This window comes from Talpa occidentalis, unplaced genomic scaffold, assembly GCF_014898055.3.
Source record: "Talpa occidentalis isolate TD23 unplaced genomic scaffold, MPIMG_talOcc4v2.1 talOcc4.12, whole genome shotgun sequence".
Lineage (NCBI taxonomy): Eukaryota > Metazoa > Chordata > Mammalia > Eulipotyphla > Talpidae > Talpa > Talpa occidentalis.
Genome location: NW_023601212.1, coordinates 78,664,096 through 78,678,082, shown reverse-complemented (window position 1 = coordinate 78,678,082; position 13,987 = coordinate 78,664,096). Strand labels below are relative to the sequence as shown.

The 13,987-nt window shown below is 46.9% G+C and overlaps 1 protein-coding gene across 2 annotated transcripts; it reads right to left on the bottom strand.

Moving 5' to 3' along the window:
- Positions 1-1,379: 1,379 nt before the first annotated feature.
- Positions 1,380-10,541, bottom strand: TBL2 (transducin beta like 2). 2 transcript variants are annotated; one of them, XM_037506831.2, is made up of 7 exons: positions 10,350-10,541; positions 8,735-8,865; positions 8,307-8,491; positions 7,689-7,840; positions 7,231-7,357; positions 6,135-6,287; positions 1,380-5,909 (listed from the first exon to the last, which is right to left on the bottom strand). In XM_037506831.2, the coding sequence occupies exons 1-7, from the start codon at positions 10,474-10,476 to the stop codon at positions 5,447-5,449; spliced, it is 1,338 nt and encodes a 445-aa protein (XP_037362728.1). In that variant the 5' UTR covers positions 10,477-10,541; the 3' UTR covers positions 1,380-5,446. The 2 variants fall into 2 exon arrangements, with proteins under 2 accessions (XP_037362728.1, XP_054549593.1); XM_054693618.1 differs by lacking the exons at positions 8,735-8,865; positions 10,350-10,541 and having other exon boundaries at positions 8,330-8,368.
- Positions 10,542-13,987: the final 3,446 nt, after the last annotated feature.

Genomic DNA, 13,987 nt, shown 5'->3' with positions numbered 1-13,987 from the left:
CCTGCTTGTAGGGCCTGTGCAAGCCTCTTTCCTAGCTCCATTCTCACAAAGCCAGGGCTACTATAGTGCATACCCTAAGGCTGAAGTGGTGGGTGGTAGGTGGCTGAGGGATGGTGGTTTGCAGGGATTTGATGCCATTTTTCCTTATAATAGGGAAAAACAGATGGGAAGAGGAGAGCAAGCCTTGAGCATGAGACTGCCTGCTTTGAAACCACCCCTGCAGCATAGACTTGAGTCTGAGCATTCTAAATTCAACTCAATCTTCCAGCATGGTATATCTGTCAAGGTAGGAGGGCAGAGGATTATCTGAATTTACTTTGATTTCTAGCTCTTAAATATAAAGACATAGTATGGGGGACTCCATTTGTATTCTTGCCTCTGGAGCTAAATATTTTGGGATTGGGTCTGTACTTTAGTATCAAACAGGCCTAAATGTAAATAACTGTGCATGTCATTTATTGGTTATATGCCTTGGGTGATTTACTTGGATTCTCAAATAATAGTAACATTAAGGTTTGAGAGCATCCCTACTCAAACCGACTTAATCATAAACAGAAATTTATTGGCTTACAACTGACAGATCCAGTGGTTTTAGAAACCTCAGTCATGTCTAGATCCTCAGTCTAAACAGCATTCTACTTTCCTGCTTTGTCTTCATTCTCAGACAGGACTACACATACTTAAGCTACTTCCTAAGTTTTACTCATTAAGCAATCCTAGAAAAAATTAGATATTTTTACTTTTCTAGGCCCGCTGATGGCTGAGGGGTTAAGTCTCAGAGAAACCACCATGAAGGCCTGAGTTCAATCCCCAGCCTGGGAGCTAAGCCACATGGCACAGCAGACCTCTTCTGCCTCACCCACTGCTCCCCTCAGCAGTTTATTTCAGTCAGTCTGCCTGCTCTGCTCCCCACTGTCTCTGGTGAATCCTCTCACTTCCTGCACCTTTGACCTACACCCCAGTTTTTATGCCAAAAGAAAATCTTTAAAAAAAAAAAAGTTCTGGGCCTCATTGGTGGCACAAGGTTTGTCTCATACTATGAAACTATTGGCAGCCACTGCAGCAGGAGTTCCATCCCTAGCCAGGGAGCTAACACACATGGTGCAGCAGACTTTTCCTGTCTTGCCTGCTGCTCCCCTCAGCAATGTATTTCAGTCAATCTGCCTGTTCTTCCCACTGTGTCTCTCATGAATCCTCTCACCCCCCCACACCTCTGGTCTACATCCCAGCTCTTATATGCATAGATAAAATAAATCTTTAAAAAATAAAAGTTCTGACAGGGTCTCCCTGGTGGTGCAAGGGGTTGAGCACAGCGCTGTGAAGCTGTCCGCAGCCTCTGCAGCACGAGTTCAATCCCTGCCCAGGGAGATACCCACATGGCACAGAAGACTTCTCCTCGCCCACTGCTCCCCTCAGCAGTGTACTTTGGTCAATCTGCCTGTTCTGTTCCCCACTCTGTCTCTGGTGAATCCTCTCACCTCCCACACCTCTGGCCTGTGTAATCATAAATAAATCTTAAAAAAAAAAACTGGAAAAAAAAAAAAAGTTCTGACAAAGTCTAGGAATCTCCTGATTGGTTATATGCCCACCATGGAGAGTCTGGATCTATCCCTAATAAATCGTATGGATCAATAGTCAAGGAAGTGGTAGTTCACCAGGTAAAACCTAAGTTGTGGTTATCAACAAGATGGTTTTAGATAACACTGAAGCAAAATTAACACAGAACTGGTAGGGATTAAATGTTCAGCATTCCATGCTGGTTATTAATGTGATCAAGAAAATACAAATGGACTCAAACTGGATATATACACAACCAAAAGCACGCGGGACATATACTCATTTCTCAACTGTCTTTAACTCTGGATTCAGAGTTGGAAGCTTAAAGAAATTAAGACTTGAAATGTAGGCACAATCTCAGAGCACATTCACAAGTTCGTATGTATATATCATGTTTTCAGTGGCTATGGCTGATTCTGCACTGTCAGCTTGTGCCGATCAATGGACCTCCGTCACAAGAGCTATGTGTACCCAAGCCAGCTCCCCAGAAACTTTGTAGAGGGATATATCAATTTCCAAATTATTAAGTTTCTAGATAAATCCAACCTGGGTCTAACAGTATATGAAATAACCTATCATCACTGATAACTCATCACAACAGTAATCGCTTCCTACTTATTAAAATTTCCAATTACAGAATAATCTTTTAAATATGAGAATTATTACCTTGATGGAAATTGACCAAGATATATCAATAGTCTTTAAGTGTTCACTTCTATTATTTTCCTATTTTTGATGATTGATAAAAATATGCTACATACCACCATTTTTAATATTTCCCTGACATTTTATTTTGAAAATTTTCAAACCCACAGAAGCTGAAATAGTAATATTAAAATGTTAATGCTGTCTTCACACACAAGGATTTTTTTAATCAAAAGCAAAAACGCAGAGGCCAGATTTATTCTGCATGCTCACAGAAGCAGCAGCCATACATTTAGTGAGAGGAGCTTTCTGTCCTCAGGAAGTCTCTGTAATGACTTTTTAGTAGTGCTTTTACCCATCTCATCAGAAACTCACAGCCATGCAAGGCACACAGTAGTGGATTTATTCCCATTTTACAGATGAGGAAACAAACTCAGAGAGGTGAAATGATCTGCTCAAGGTCTCAAGTCAGTAAGTGACCCAATTGACACGAGCACTGAAGACTGCTGACTTCAGTAACTCAGCATTCTGAGGTCATGTCCTCTCCTGGATATACATTGAGAATAAAGTCAAAGCTGAGAAGATACACAGAAAGCAAGTACACACCAGGACCAATGTGTGTAGAATTATCAATCACAAGTCTGTTACTGGGAACATAAAGCCACAGTGTAAACCAAAGAGTGGGGAGAAACACACAGGGATAATAAAATTTCTGTCAACTGCTCCTGGTATGCCATCAACACTTATTGAGTACTTATTCTGTCCCAGGTACCATGCTTGGGATACAGAGAAAATAAATAAGGATTTTATCCTGATGGAGCTTACATTCCAGTGGGTCAATGGTCAATTCAAAAGTTGCCTATGAGACTGGTGGGCTGCATCTGGTCCACACTAGTGTTGTTTGGCCCACAGTGCTTAATTTTTTCTCTTTGTATTAAACTGACAACTTCTGGCTTCTCTGAAACAGGCAACTTTTGAATTTCTGAATAAGTAGCAACCACCCGTGCCCCTTACCCATGACACATGCCCTCTAGTTATCACTTCAGCCCACATTTCCTACCGTCTTACACCCAAACAGTTGTGGCCCAATTCATGCATTTGCCTTACCCACATGACATCCACAAGCATTAAAGCCTGACACCCCTGAAGCAAACAAATACAAACAATTTCAGATAACGTTAAATAATGTAAAATAAATGAGCTAAACTAATATAAGGGATGTGATATGATTGGTGGAAAGGGCTACTTCAGATTGGGTGGTCAGGGAGAGTCTTTCTGAAGTGTAACTGAAACCAAGAACAGAATTATGACAAGCATAAGCAAGTCTAAGAATCATCACCAGCAAAGACAGAGGAAGATCTAAGTAGGCAAAAGAGAGGAGCCACCACTATGAAAATCAAAATACTCATGACAAGTCTGCCAATATGAAAAAAAAAATGTTTCTTGGCAGAGGGCATAGACCCCCTTGATGCTGGAAATAACTTGGCTCCGTCAAATAAGAGTAGGCTGGGTTGGCTGGGAGAGTGGCAACGAGATCACAAAGGAAGGAAGAAGCCAGATTACACAGGACCTTGTAGGCCATAGTTAGAACTTCGGGTTTTATTTCAAGTGTGAAGGGAAGTCTTTGGAAGATTTTAATTTGGGAACACCGTGATTTGACATTTTTATAAGATTTCTCTGCTACATAGAAAAGTGATTTAGTGAGGCAACAGAGGAAGCACAGAGACCAATCAGGAAGCTATATTATAGTAGTCTGTAGGAGACAGTGGCTAGAATTAGGATGGTAACAGAAAAGATGGAGAGAAGTAGCAGATTCAGGATACAATCTGGAGTATAACCAGGTAATTTTCGGATAGAGTGGAGAGAGTAATAACAAGGGAGTATTTAAGGATAACTCCAGGTTGTGGCTTGTTCAAACACTCAATGAGTTGGGAGTAACTAGGAGAGGTCCCAGTTTCAGGAGAGAAAAAGAATTTGAGTTTGGATAAATTAGCTTTGCCTAGACTGAAGTTTTCCTGGATTCCTCATTTCCCTTACTTCCCACATCTAAGCAGTCCACAAATCCGAAAATTCAAACTTCTAAATACGTAATCTCTTATCAAATCTATCCCTTCAACTTCATATTCACTGTCTCTGTCCTGATTCAATCCTTTCTCTTGCCTTAACTTTTACAACAATTTTCTACAGCTATGAATAAACCAACAAGCAGCACTTAATGAGACGTGTACCTTTCTCCCACCGGCCATCTTTGACAGCACCATGTCTTATTCGTATTTATCTCTGGTGCCTAGGCCTGCACTGGGAACAGGCTAGGTACTCAAATGTCTGATGAACTAAAAAGACATGTCTTCAAACAGGACATAACTTCCTGGAAGGGAGGAAGCCTACCTTGGGATTCTATGACACCTTCACACAAAGCAGAACCACATATTTTGAAATGTATGACAGAAACATCATCTTTCCACAGATGCGTTTGTTTCGTTCTAATTTAGTTTCAAAATACTGTTTGATTTTTTTACTGTATAGCTAATGATACTGGATGACAGATAACATATATTACTATTTTCCACTTTTCTTTTAAATCTAGCGGTTTTACACTCTCATACCCTCACAGCATTTATAAGGAGGTCACAATGAGGGTTACTTCCATTTTACAAATAAGAGAACTGAGGCACAGAACAAAACCCCTTAATTACTTTTAGATGAGCTAAGAACACTGCCAGGGTTAAGACTAACCCCTCTCTGATGCCATACCACGATCTTTTTTTTTTTTTTTGAGGAAAAGGAAAGTGGTTTGACTTGTCAACAAATGAGGAGGGCAGCATACCATGATCTTTAACTGGAAAATATCCCAGTCTCCCACCCCTGAAAAGTTGCAGATCTTCCCTAGGTTTTGCCTATACAATTACAAACGTCCTTGTGTACTTGCGTGTATTGCCACAAGATCAAAGACCATGTTCTCTTATCTCTTTTACCTACCATTCTTCTCAGTACCCTTTTATCTCCCTCCCAAAAGAAAAGCACCTTGGTCATTAGCCTGGGAGATCAAGTAAGTCTAAGAATCACCACCAGCAAGGACAAAGAAAGATCTAAGTAGGCAAAACTTATTCCAATGGAAATAGAGGGGCCACCACTAAAAAAATCAAAATACTCATTTCAAAAGGTTTCCAGCTTGGGAGTATGTAGGAAGAAAAATGGTGGTGGCAGCAGAAGGCCAGATCCATGCTGACTTCCTCTTCCAGAGTCATTTTTTCAATGCACCCAGGCTCTTCAGGGCCTCCTGGGCCTGGGTCAGCTGGTGCTGCATTCTTTGGCGGGTGCTCTCATTGGAGGCCCGCTTCAAGAGGCCCTGCATTTCTTCTACCACTGCCCGGTGGCCAGGGGTGTTGTGGAAGAGCCTCACAGCACGATCCCCACAGGAGGCCAGAAGCCGGCCAGTGATGTCAAAGGACAAGTCAGTGATATACTCCCCGTGGACCTGCTCAAAGCACTCCTCCTTCTCACCCCGTCGGGTATTGTAGAGATGAATACTGCTGCCGCTTGCCAAGGCCAAGACCTGGGCGTCAGGGGACAGTGCCAGGCGGCAAGGCAGGCTGCTTGCCTCTTCAAAGCGGCCTGTCCTCAGCAAGTAGGGGTCTTGCTGCTTCTTGTATTCCACATCTGTGTCCCACAGTTTCCAGGTCCCATCCTTGGAGACAGAGGCCATCCTGCAGCATGGAAAATCATGGCTCTATCCCCAACACATTCTGGAGGAGCGGGGACTGGGACAGCATTAGGGGCACCAGCGAGGAAATCAACTCCACTAATACGCCTACTTTCTGCTTAGGGTTAGGCACTCCCACCCACCTCAGAGATACAACAGAGATAGGCAGAAGGATCTGAATGCCAAAAGGGCTTGGGAGCCACAATAAGAAGTCAGTGGATTCACTTACCTCCGGGAGTCATTGGAGAAAGCGAAGAAAAGGACAGCTGCAGAGTGACCCTTCAGTTCAAAGGCTCGCACAACCTCCTGGAAGTCACCTTTTTTCCCAAAGCAGACTTCCCAAACTTTTACATCTGGGGTGAAGCCACACGAAGCCACAAACCTGCCATATGACCGAGTTTCCTTTAAAACTTAATTTTAAGGGTATTTTGTTTCTGCAAACCACTAAACTTCTTTCCTGAGAAAGTTAATCTTATATCTGCTGTATCTTTTAAAAGCATTTTAAAACACATGACCTTAGTTCAGCCTCACAACCATGTTATAAGCTACACACTACTCCCAACACAACCTTTTAAAAACTATAGATGAAGGGCCTCCCCAGTGGCGCAGCAGTTGAGCGCTGGGTTGTGAAGCTGCCCGCAGCCTCTGCTGTGCCAGTTCAATCCCTGGCTGCTCTGCGGCCACCGGAGGAGGGTCCCACATTGGCGTGCAGACCTCTCCTGCCGCCCGCTGCTCCTCTCAGCAGTGTACTTCGGTCCTTCTGCCTGCTCTGCTCCCCGCTCTGGCTCTGGTGAATTCTCTCACCCTCCCGTGCTTCTGACTGTACTCAATGCTTGTATAAATAAATAAATAAATCTTAAAAAAAAAAAAATTCTTTAAAAAAACTAAAACTATAGATGAAGGGCCTTCCCTGGTGGTGCAGGCAGTTGAGCGCAGCACTGTGAAGCTGTCTACAGCTTCTGCAGTGCAGGTTCAATCTCAGCCAGCCAGCGAGGGTCCCACATGGCGCAGCAGACCTCTCCTGTATCGCCCGCTGCTCCCCCTTAGCAGTGTATTTCATTAGTCTGCCTGTTCTGTTCCCCGCTCTGTCTCTGGTGAATCCTCTCACCCTCCCCGCACATCTGGCCTGTACCCTGGTTCTTATATAAATACATAAATCTTTAAAAAAACAAAAACTATAGATAAAGAAATATAGACTAAGGACTTACTTGAAGCTAGATGACTTAATCCACACTGTATGTATGCTCTTTCCACTATTTGAAGCTGGCTTTCTGCTCTGTCCCTGTTCCCAGTCCCAACTTCTGCCAAAGTCCCTCCTTCCTCACCTGCTACAAGGGGATATAGCAGCATGTGTATTATTCATCTGGTTGGTGTTGATGGTAGACAGCACCTGGCCTTTCAGATTCCAGATGAGAACAGTTGTGTCACTGGAAGCAGTCATGATGAATTTCCCTGAGGAATTAAGGGAATGACACGAGGCCAATGACCTGACCAACTATCATTCTTCAAGGAGACAGATATGAAGGTCTCTATTGCCTGAAGCATCCATACTTGCTCCCCTCCCAGGCCAAGGTCACCACAGATAAGGACTTTGCTAAAGTTCTTACCTGCTTCCCCTGGGGACTGTCTGTGGCTCCCAGGAGTCCAGTGAGGCACAGAGCCAGAGTCCTTTTGGCACACTGGGGCTGAGCCCAGCTCTCAGGTAGCATGAATTCATTCAGCAAATATAACTGGAGCCATTTCCTCTCACCTTGGCAAGCTCCACCCTCTGAGTGCCTCTTACCTGTGTCAGCAATGCAAATGTTAATGATGGGTGCCTTGTGCTTTTTAGGAAAGTCCTCTGGGGTAGCTGTGAAGGTATAGTCTCCATTCTCTCGTTTGTTCATCTTGTAGACACGGAGGGTATCTTCATTGGCCAGCCAGACAATGAAGGCCCTAAAGTCAGACAGTAGACAAGTCACTCATGTATTTGGATACAGAGGTACTATATGTGGCAGGTTTTGTGAAAAATCAAGATCTCCCATCATGCCCTATAGTTTAGCCTCAAAATTTGATCCCTGAGTTCAAAAACCACTTAAAACTCCCTAGAAAGAGGACTCTCACAGCTTTAGCTTCCTTAGTGTCTCTCTAGGGTTCAGAAAACCATTCCAGCTTCCAAGACTAATCTGGTAGCCAGGCTTTGGTGTTCCCTAAGTAGGAACAGATCTTTTCCTCTCTGCTCCCTTGCCGTGTAGTTGCATAGCCTTCCAGGGAGCAGAGAGGTACTCAAGCCACCTGGGTGCTCTCTGCCATCCCAAACAAGACATTGTGACTCCCTTCACTATCCCAAACCAGGTATGGGAAGGACATAAACATGGGGCTGAGCTTCTGCAGGAACACCTAAGGGTCCATCCTGTCCCACCTGCAGTCAGGGCTGAAGCGCACCAAGGTGGCGTGGTCCAGCTCCACGTTGGCTCTCATGCTGCGGTGCTCCCGCTGCAGGAAGTCCTTGGTGCTCCAGATGCGGACGGTGCGATCATCTGCACAGGTGGCAAGGTACTTGCCATTGCTGCTAAAGTCCATGCAAGATATGTTCCCACTGTGGCTCTAGGGGAAGGGTTGCAGGAAGTGTGAACAGACCCCTGGGACAGATGGGGAAGCCCAACCAGCAGCCATGACTCCAAGGCCCTGTTGCCTGGATTAACAGCAAGTTGAAGATGGGATATGATAAGGGATAGAATGGGGTGTCCCCACTGATTTTGGTCAGAGGAAGAACAATATGAAACATGCAAGCAATATGTGGGGGTGTGAGTCTTTGTGTACATGTGTTTTATATGGGTACCCATGTACCTTTAGTGCTGCAGCCAAGAGGCGGTGAGTGAAGTTATGTTGTTGAGGTTTCTCCTTGCGAATTCGTTGGTGCTGTTTCTGCTTCTTGGACTTCAAGGACTTGTTAAGTGGAAATCCATTAGCTTTCTGGCCTATAAGAAAGGGCCATGTCATCCATCCATTCGCTCATTACATATTTATAGGTTACCAATGATTGGTCAGACATTGAATGGAGCAGCAAGAGATGACCAGATATTGCGAGACAGAGGTTTCAGAAACAGAGATGGGTTTGGGCTGTGCCTCTAACCACTCAATGATCTTGAGAAGGCTGCTTGCAGTTAGTCCGTATAGCATACGACTCAATGTAAATTAGAAAAGGCACCCTCTCTGGGCTGAGGTAGCTTAGTGGGTACACTGATTTGGCCAATGGAGTGCAGCTCCTTGGCTAAACATCCCTGCAAATGGAATAATGTGCACAGCTGAATCTGGTGGCCCTGGCCATGGGTAAATTACTTAACTGCTCTGAGTCTTGGTTTCCTCAAAGAACTTGTGAAAATTATAGCGTCCCCAACACAAGTGTTAGAAGCCCAAAGGAATTCCAAAGACAACTTGAGGATGAGAGGAGTCAGTGTTGAGCACCCACCCTGTGCCAGGACTGGTGCTGGGGGTTGCTTCTCCATAAAATATCTAATTAATAATCAAACTAGGTGCACACAGTTGCATATGTTAGATCTCTGCAGATGTGCAATTCCTACAGGAAAAAGACCTCCTGAGCTCCACATACAAAGTGCCCTCTGCGTACCTCTCTCTCCAGGCTGGTTTAACAAGGCCCCTCCTTTCCCCTCACACTGACGTCATATCAAACTCTGTTTCAAAAGACTCCTTGCTTTCAGCCGTATTGCCTTTGCCAGGAAAGTTCTTTCCTAGCCTCCTGGAAAACTCTTACACACCTATTCTTCAAGAACCGATCTCATGTATTTTCTACTTTCAGTGGCGATTTCCTTGATCGCTCACCCCCACCCCCGCCAAAAAAAGAAACACCAGCAGCAGTTGACCACCCCCACCCTTGTGTTTCCGGTTTCTAGTACTGATCTTTCCCATGAAACCTACTATGTATATTATTTTTTACCTGTATTTTAAGACACTCTTCTTCCTCACCCAACAATGGACTCCCTAAAAGGAAAGACTCCAAAGCCTACTAAGGCTCTAGGTACTCAACAAATGTTGCCGCATATCGGGGAGCTAGTCGGATGAATGAATCTCCCCCTCCATTTTCACGAAATAACGAATGCGTGCTAGAGTTTGCAGGCATTTTCATAGCAAACCCGGGCAGACGCTGGGGCGAGAGGTTTTGGGGCTCGCCTAAAGGTTTAGGGGCTCGCCTAAGAGGTTCAGGTTTCGCCTCGCAGGGCGAAAGGGCAGCCTGAGACCCAGGTTCGAACCGGCCCTACAGAGGGGCGCTACCTGCCCGGCGAGGTGAGGCCTAGCCTCTGGCGGCGCAGCTCAATTCACAAGAGGGGAAACTGAGGTCCGGGAGTCCCCGGCACCCCGGCAGGCCCCAATCCGCAGGTATGACCAGGGGTCGGCCGGGGGCGAACTCCCCGAGGGTCACCCCTACCCGCCCGATCCCACTAACCAGAGGCCCGGCGGCAGGTCTCCTCTGCGCGCAGCCACCCCCGTGCCACCGCCGCTGTCGCCATCAGGGCCAGTAACCCGAGCAACAGGGACAGGCCCATCAGCTCCGGGATCTGCGGCAGCTCCATCTTGACCCGCCTGCTGCCACCTCAGCCTCCGGCTAAATGGGCGAGAGCTCGTCTCCGCCTGCGCCGGGCCACGCACGCACGCGGGGCGGAGCCTGGCCGTTGGGCGTCCCGAGGGGCGGGGCCTGGCCGTTGGGCGCCCTAGGGGCGGGGCCTGGCCGTTGGGCGTCCCGAGGGGCGGGGCCTGGCCGTTGGGCGTCCCAAGGGGCGGGGCCTGGCCTTCGGGCGTCCCGAGGGGGCGGGGCCTGGACGGTGGGCTTCCCGAGGGGCGGGGCCTGGCCGTTGGCGCGCCTCGGGGACGGGGCCTGGCTGTTGGCTCACCCCCAGAGAGGCGGGGCCCGCGGTGTACGCGTCTCGGGGGCGGGGCCTGGTCGTCGGCTCGGCCCGAGGGGCGGGGCTTGGCCGTTAGTGGGTCCTGGCGCTTGAGACTTGTGCAGACCTGGAGGGTGGGGGGAAGATGTGCTGGCTGTTCGGGCAGCCCCTTGAGTGGATTACTCATAATCGTTTATTAAATGCATTATTCCAGCCATCACTACACTAAGTCCTTTCAAGGAGGAAGGCCAAGTAGTGTAATAACTCCCTTTTAATCAGTGGGAAAGTCTTTTGGGCACCAGGGGAAACTCAGATGGACTTTTACTGTTAGTGGAGAAAGGATGGGCTCTTACTGTTAGTGGAATTGGAGTGTGGGACCACCTCTGCAAAACCTGGAAATGAGGGGCCTCCCTGGTGGCGCAAGGGGCTAAGGACCACACTACGAAGCAATCCGCAGCCTCTGCAGCACGAGTTCAATCCCCGGCTGGCCAGGGAGCAACCCACATGGCGCAGCAGACCTCTCCTGCCTCACCCGCTTCTCCCCTCAGCAGTGTATTTCAGTCAGTCTGCCTGTTCTGTCCCCCACTCTGTCTCTGGTGAATCCTCTCACACCCCACATCTCTGGTCTGTACCCAGCTCTTGTATGCATAAAGAAATAAATCTTTAAAAAAAACAAAAAGAAAGAAAATGGGCCTCCCCGGTGGCACAGCGGTTGAGGGCTGGGTTGCGAAGCTGCCCGCAGCCTCTGCGGCGCAGGTTCGATCCCCGGGTGCTCCCCGGCCACTGGTGGAGGGTCCCGCATGGCGCGCAGACCTCTCCTGCCGCCCGCTGCTTCCCTCAGCAGTGTACTTCGGTCCCTCTGCCTGCTCTGCTCCCAGCTCTGGCTCTGGTGAATTCTCTCACCCTCCAGCGCTTCTGACTGTACCCAGTGCTTGTATAAATAAATAAATAAATCTTTAAAAATAAATAAATGAATTGTGTTTTCCGTGTTACACTTTAAAAAAAAAAAAGAAAAGCTGAATGATTTTACTCTATGACATAAAAGAAAAATGCAGATAGAGGAGGGAAGCAAGACTTAAAAAAAAAAAAACAATCTGGAAATGAGGGTCCTGTGGGGAGGTAGGGTATGGGCAGTGTAAAAAGAAGGCAGCAGGTCTTCTGCCCACCTGTGACTACGCAGGTGTCTCTTACCAAGCCTGTCCCTTTCAGGGGTGGCTCTTTCTGCCCACTTGTGTCTGTGCAAGTGTCCTTTACTTCCCTTTTTATAATAAACCTGCCCTTTTGGATATGGATACACACACACACATATATATACACACATACATATAAATAAGTAAATGAAAGGTAGGAAGGCCTTGAGTGCTGGCTTACTCCAACAGATGGAGAGGCACCTCTGCTGATTACCACAGTGAAAGACGGTCTGGGTGGACCAGGCCGTTCCAAGACCAAAGACAGCCAGGAGATAGTTGCAAAGATCTTTGAGGGACATGATACAAGCCTGGACATGGGGGTGACCTGGGGAGTGGAAAGGAAATGAAAAGATGTCTAACAAGACATTTTTTAAAATTTTGGAATAATTATAGATTCACAAGGAGTTGCAAAAAGTCAACACGAAGGATCCAGGTATCTGTCACCCAGTTTCTTCCCATGGTAACTTCTTGTATAACCATAGCGCAACAGAGCAAAACCAGGAAATTGGTGTTGACACGATCTCGAGATTTATTCAGAATTCACCAAAAAGGAGATAATCTGAAAGATGAAATGATAAAATTTGGGTTGGACCCCTTGGGGGGAGAGGGAATGGTCCCAGAACATCAGAGAGTCAAAGTTCAGAGTGAGTCGAAGTACCAGGGTCAGGGATTCCAGATTCCAATGTCTTCTTTCTCACCAGGGAGCCTCTGCGGATAGTGCGGGCCCTCTGGCTCTTAGAAGGAACTCTGATGAGGCTGCTGCAGAGACTAGATAACAGACAGATACGCCACAATCTGGTGAGGAAATAGATCCAGTCAGAGAACAAATGGAGCCGTCTCATTTCCTTCCCTTTTGAGGGGCGGGCAGTGGTGGGGGGAAGGGTGGTTGGCACTGACTCATCTTTGGGCAGTGGGGTGGGGAGGCTTGGAAGGGAATGTTCAGAGCATCCTGGGGCTTTCCTTCTGAATTTGCTATATAGAACTGTAGGCTCAGCCACAAGTCACTTTCTCCACCAGAAGCATTTTGCCTGTGACGTTTATTGATTCAGGAGCTTTGCATTTTATTTAATTTTTTCATACTCCCATCCCACAGACTGATGCTCATTAAGTAATTTTCTGGAAGTCACAGAGATGAAGAGAGGACTTAGGGACAAATGCAGGTCTGCTGACTGCAATCTCTTGATGTGGGGACAAGCAGAAACAAAAGCCAAGACCAGTTGGGTATAGCTTAGTCCAGGCTACAAGATTCTCATCCATGAGTTCAGTTATCTTTATAGTGGCCTGTAAGACAACTCAAAACAGATGATAAGGAGAAAAAAAAAACCAACCTCAGCTTAAATCAAGTAACTTACCCAAGGTCAACAAGAAAGCAAAGGAAAGAACCCATAGTCAAATTGGGGTTGGTGATACTCCAAGATCCATGCTCCTCCCTCTTCACCACTCGGCATGGGAAGACCTTGTTTTACCCTCAGGTGTTGTACAGCCCAGTTGGGAGCCAAAACCGACATGTGGAAGGACAACGTGTGACAAAGCAGGGTTTGGGAAAACTGGGCAGAGCAGCAGGGCCATCTGCCAGTAGATTTTGAGGGAGTGAGATTTGGCTGTACCTTCAAGGGTGGACAAGTGAACAGAAGGTAGGAGGGAATTTGAGATGGGAAGCAAGGCCTGGACCATGTTGGGTGGTAGAAGGAACTGATTCCTGTGCAGAAAGGTATGACTACGCCTCCTGTCTGGTTGGGGGCAGGGGGTGTTGCAGATGATACCAGAGAAAAGGAGGCTATGGGAGCGGGATGGATAGGGAGACAAAAAAGCTTAGGAGGAGGAGGTCTACCTTCTTCAAGGTCGATCATGCCTTGCAGAGGCAAAGCAGAATGACTAGGAACCTGGATATTCAGGACCCATGGAATGTGAGGAAAGGGAGGACATAGAGAAGAATGATGCTGGAGAGGGAGCAGGACCCAACCACAAAGCACGTTAGAGGCCAGCAGGAACCCAAGAAGCAATGGAAGCAT

Coding starts and splice junctions, on each gene's coding strand:
- TBL2 (XM_037506831.2), bottom strand. CDS start 10,476: ATGGAGCTGCCGCAGATCCCGGAGCTGATGGGCCTGTCCCTGTTGCTC. Junction 7,841..8,306: donor CGCTTCAGCCCTGACTGCAG/GTGGGACAGGAT, acceptor GTCTGACTTTAG/GGCCTTCATTGTCTGGCTGG. Junction 5,910..6,134: donor TTCTCCAATGACTCCCGGAG/GTAAGTGAATCC, acceptor TCCATGCTGCAG/GATGGCCTCTGTCTCCAAGG.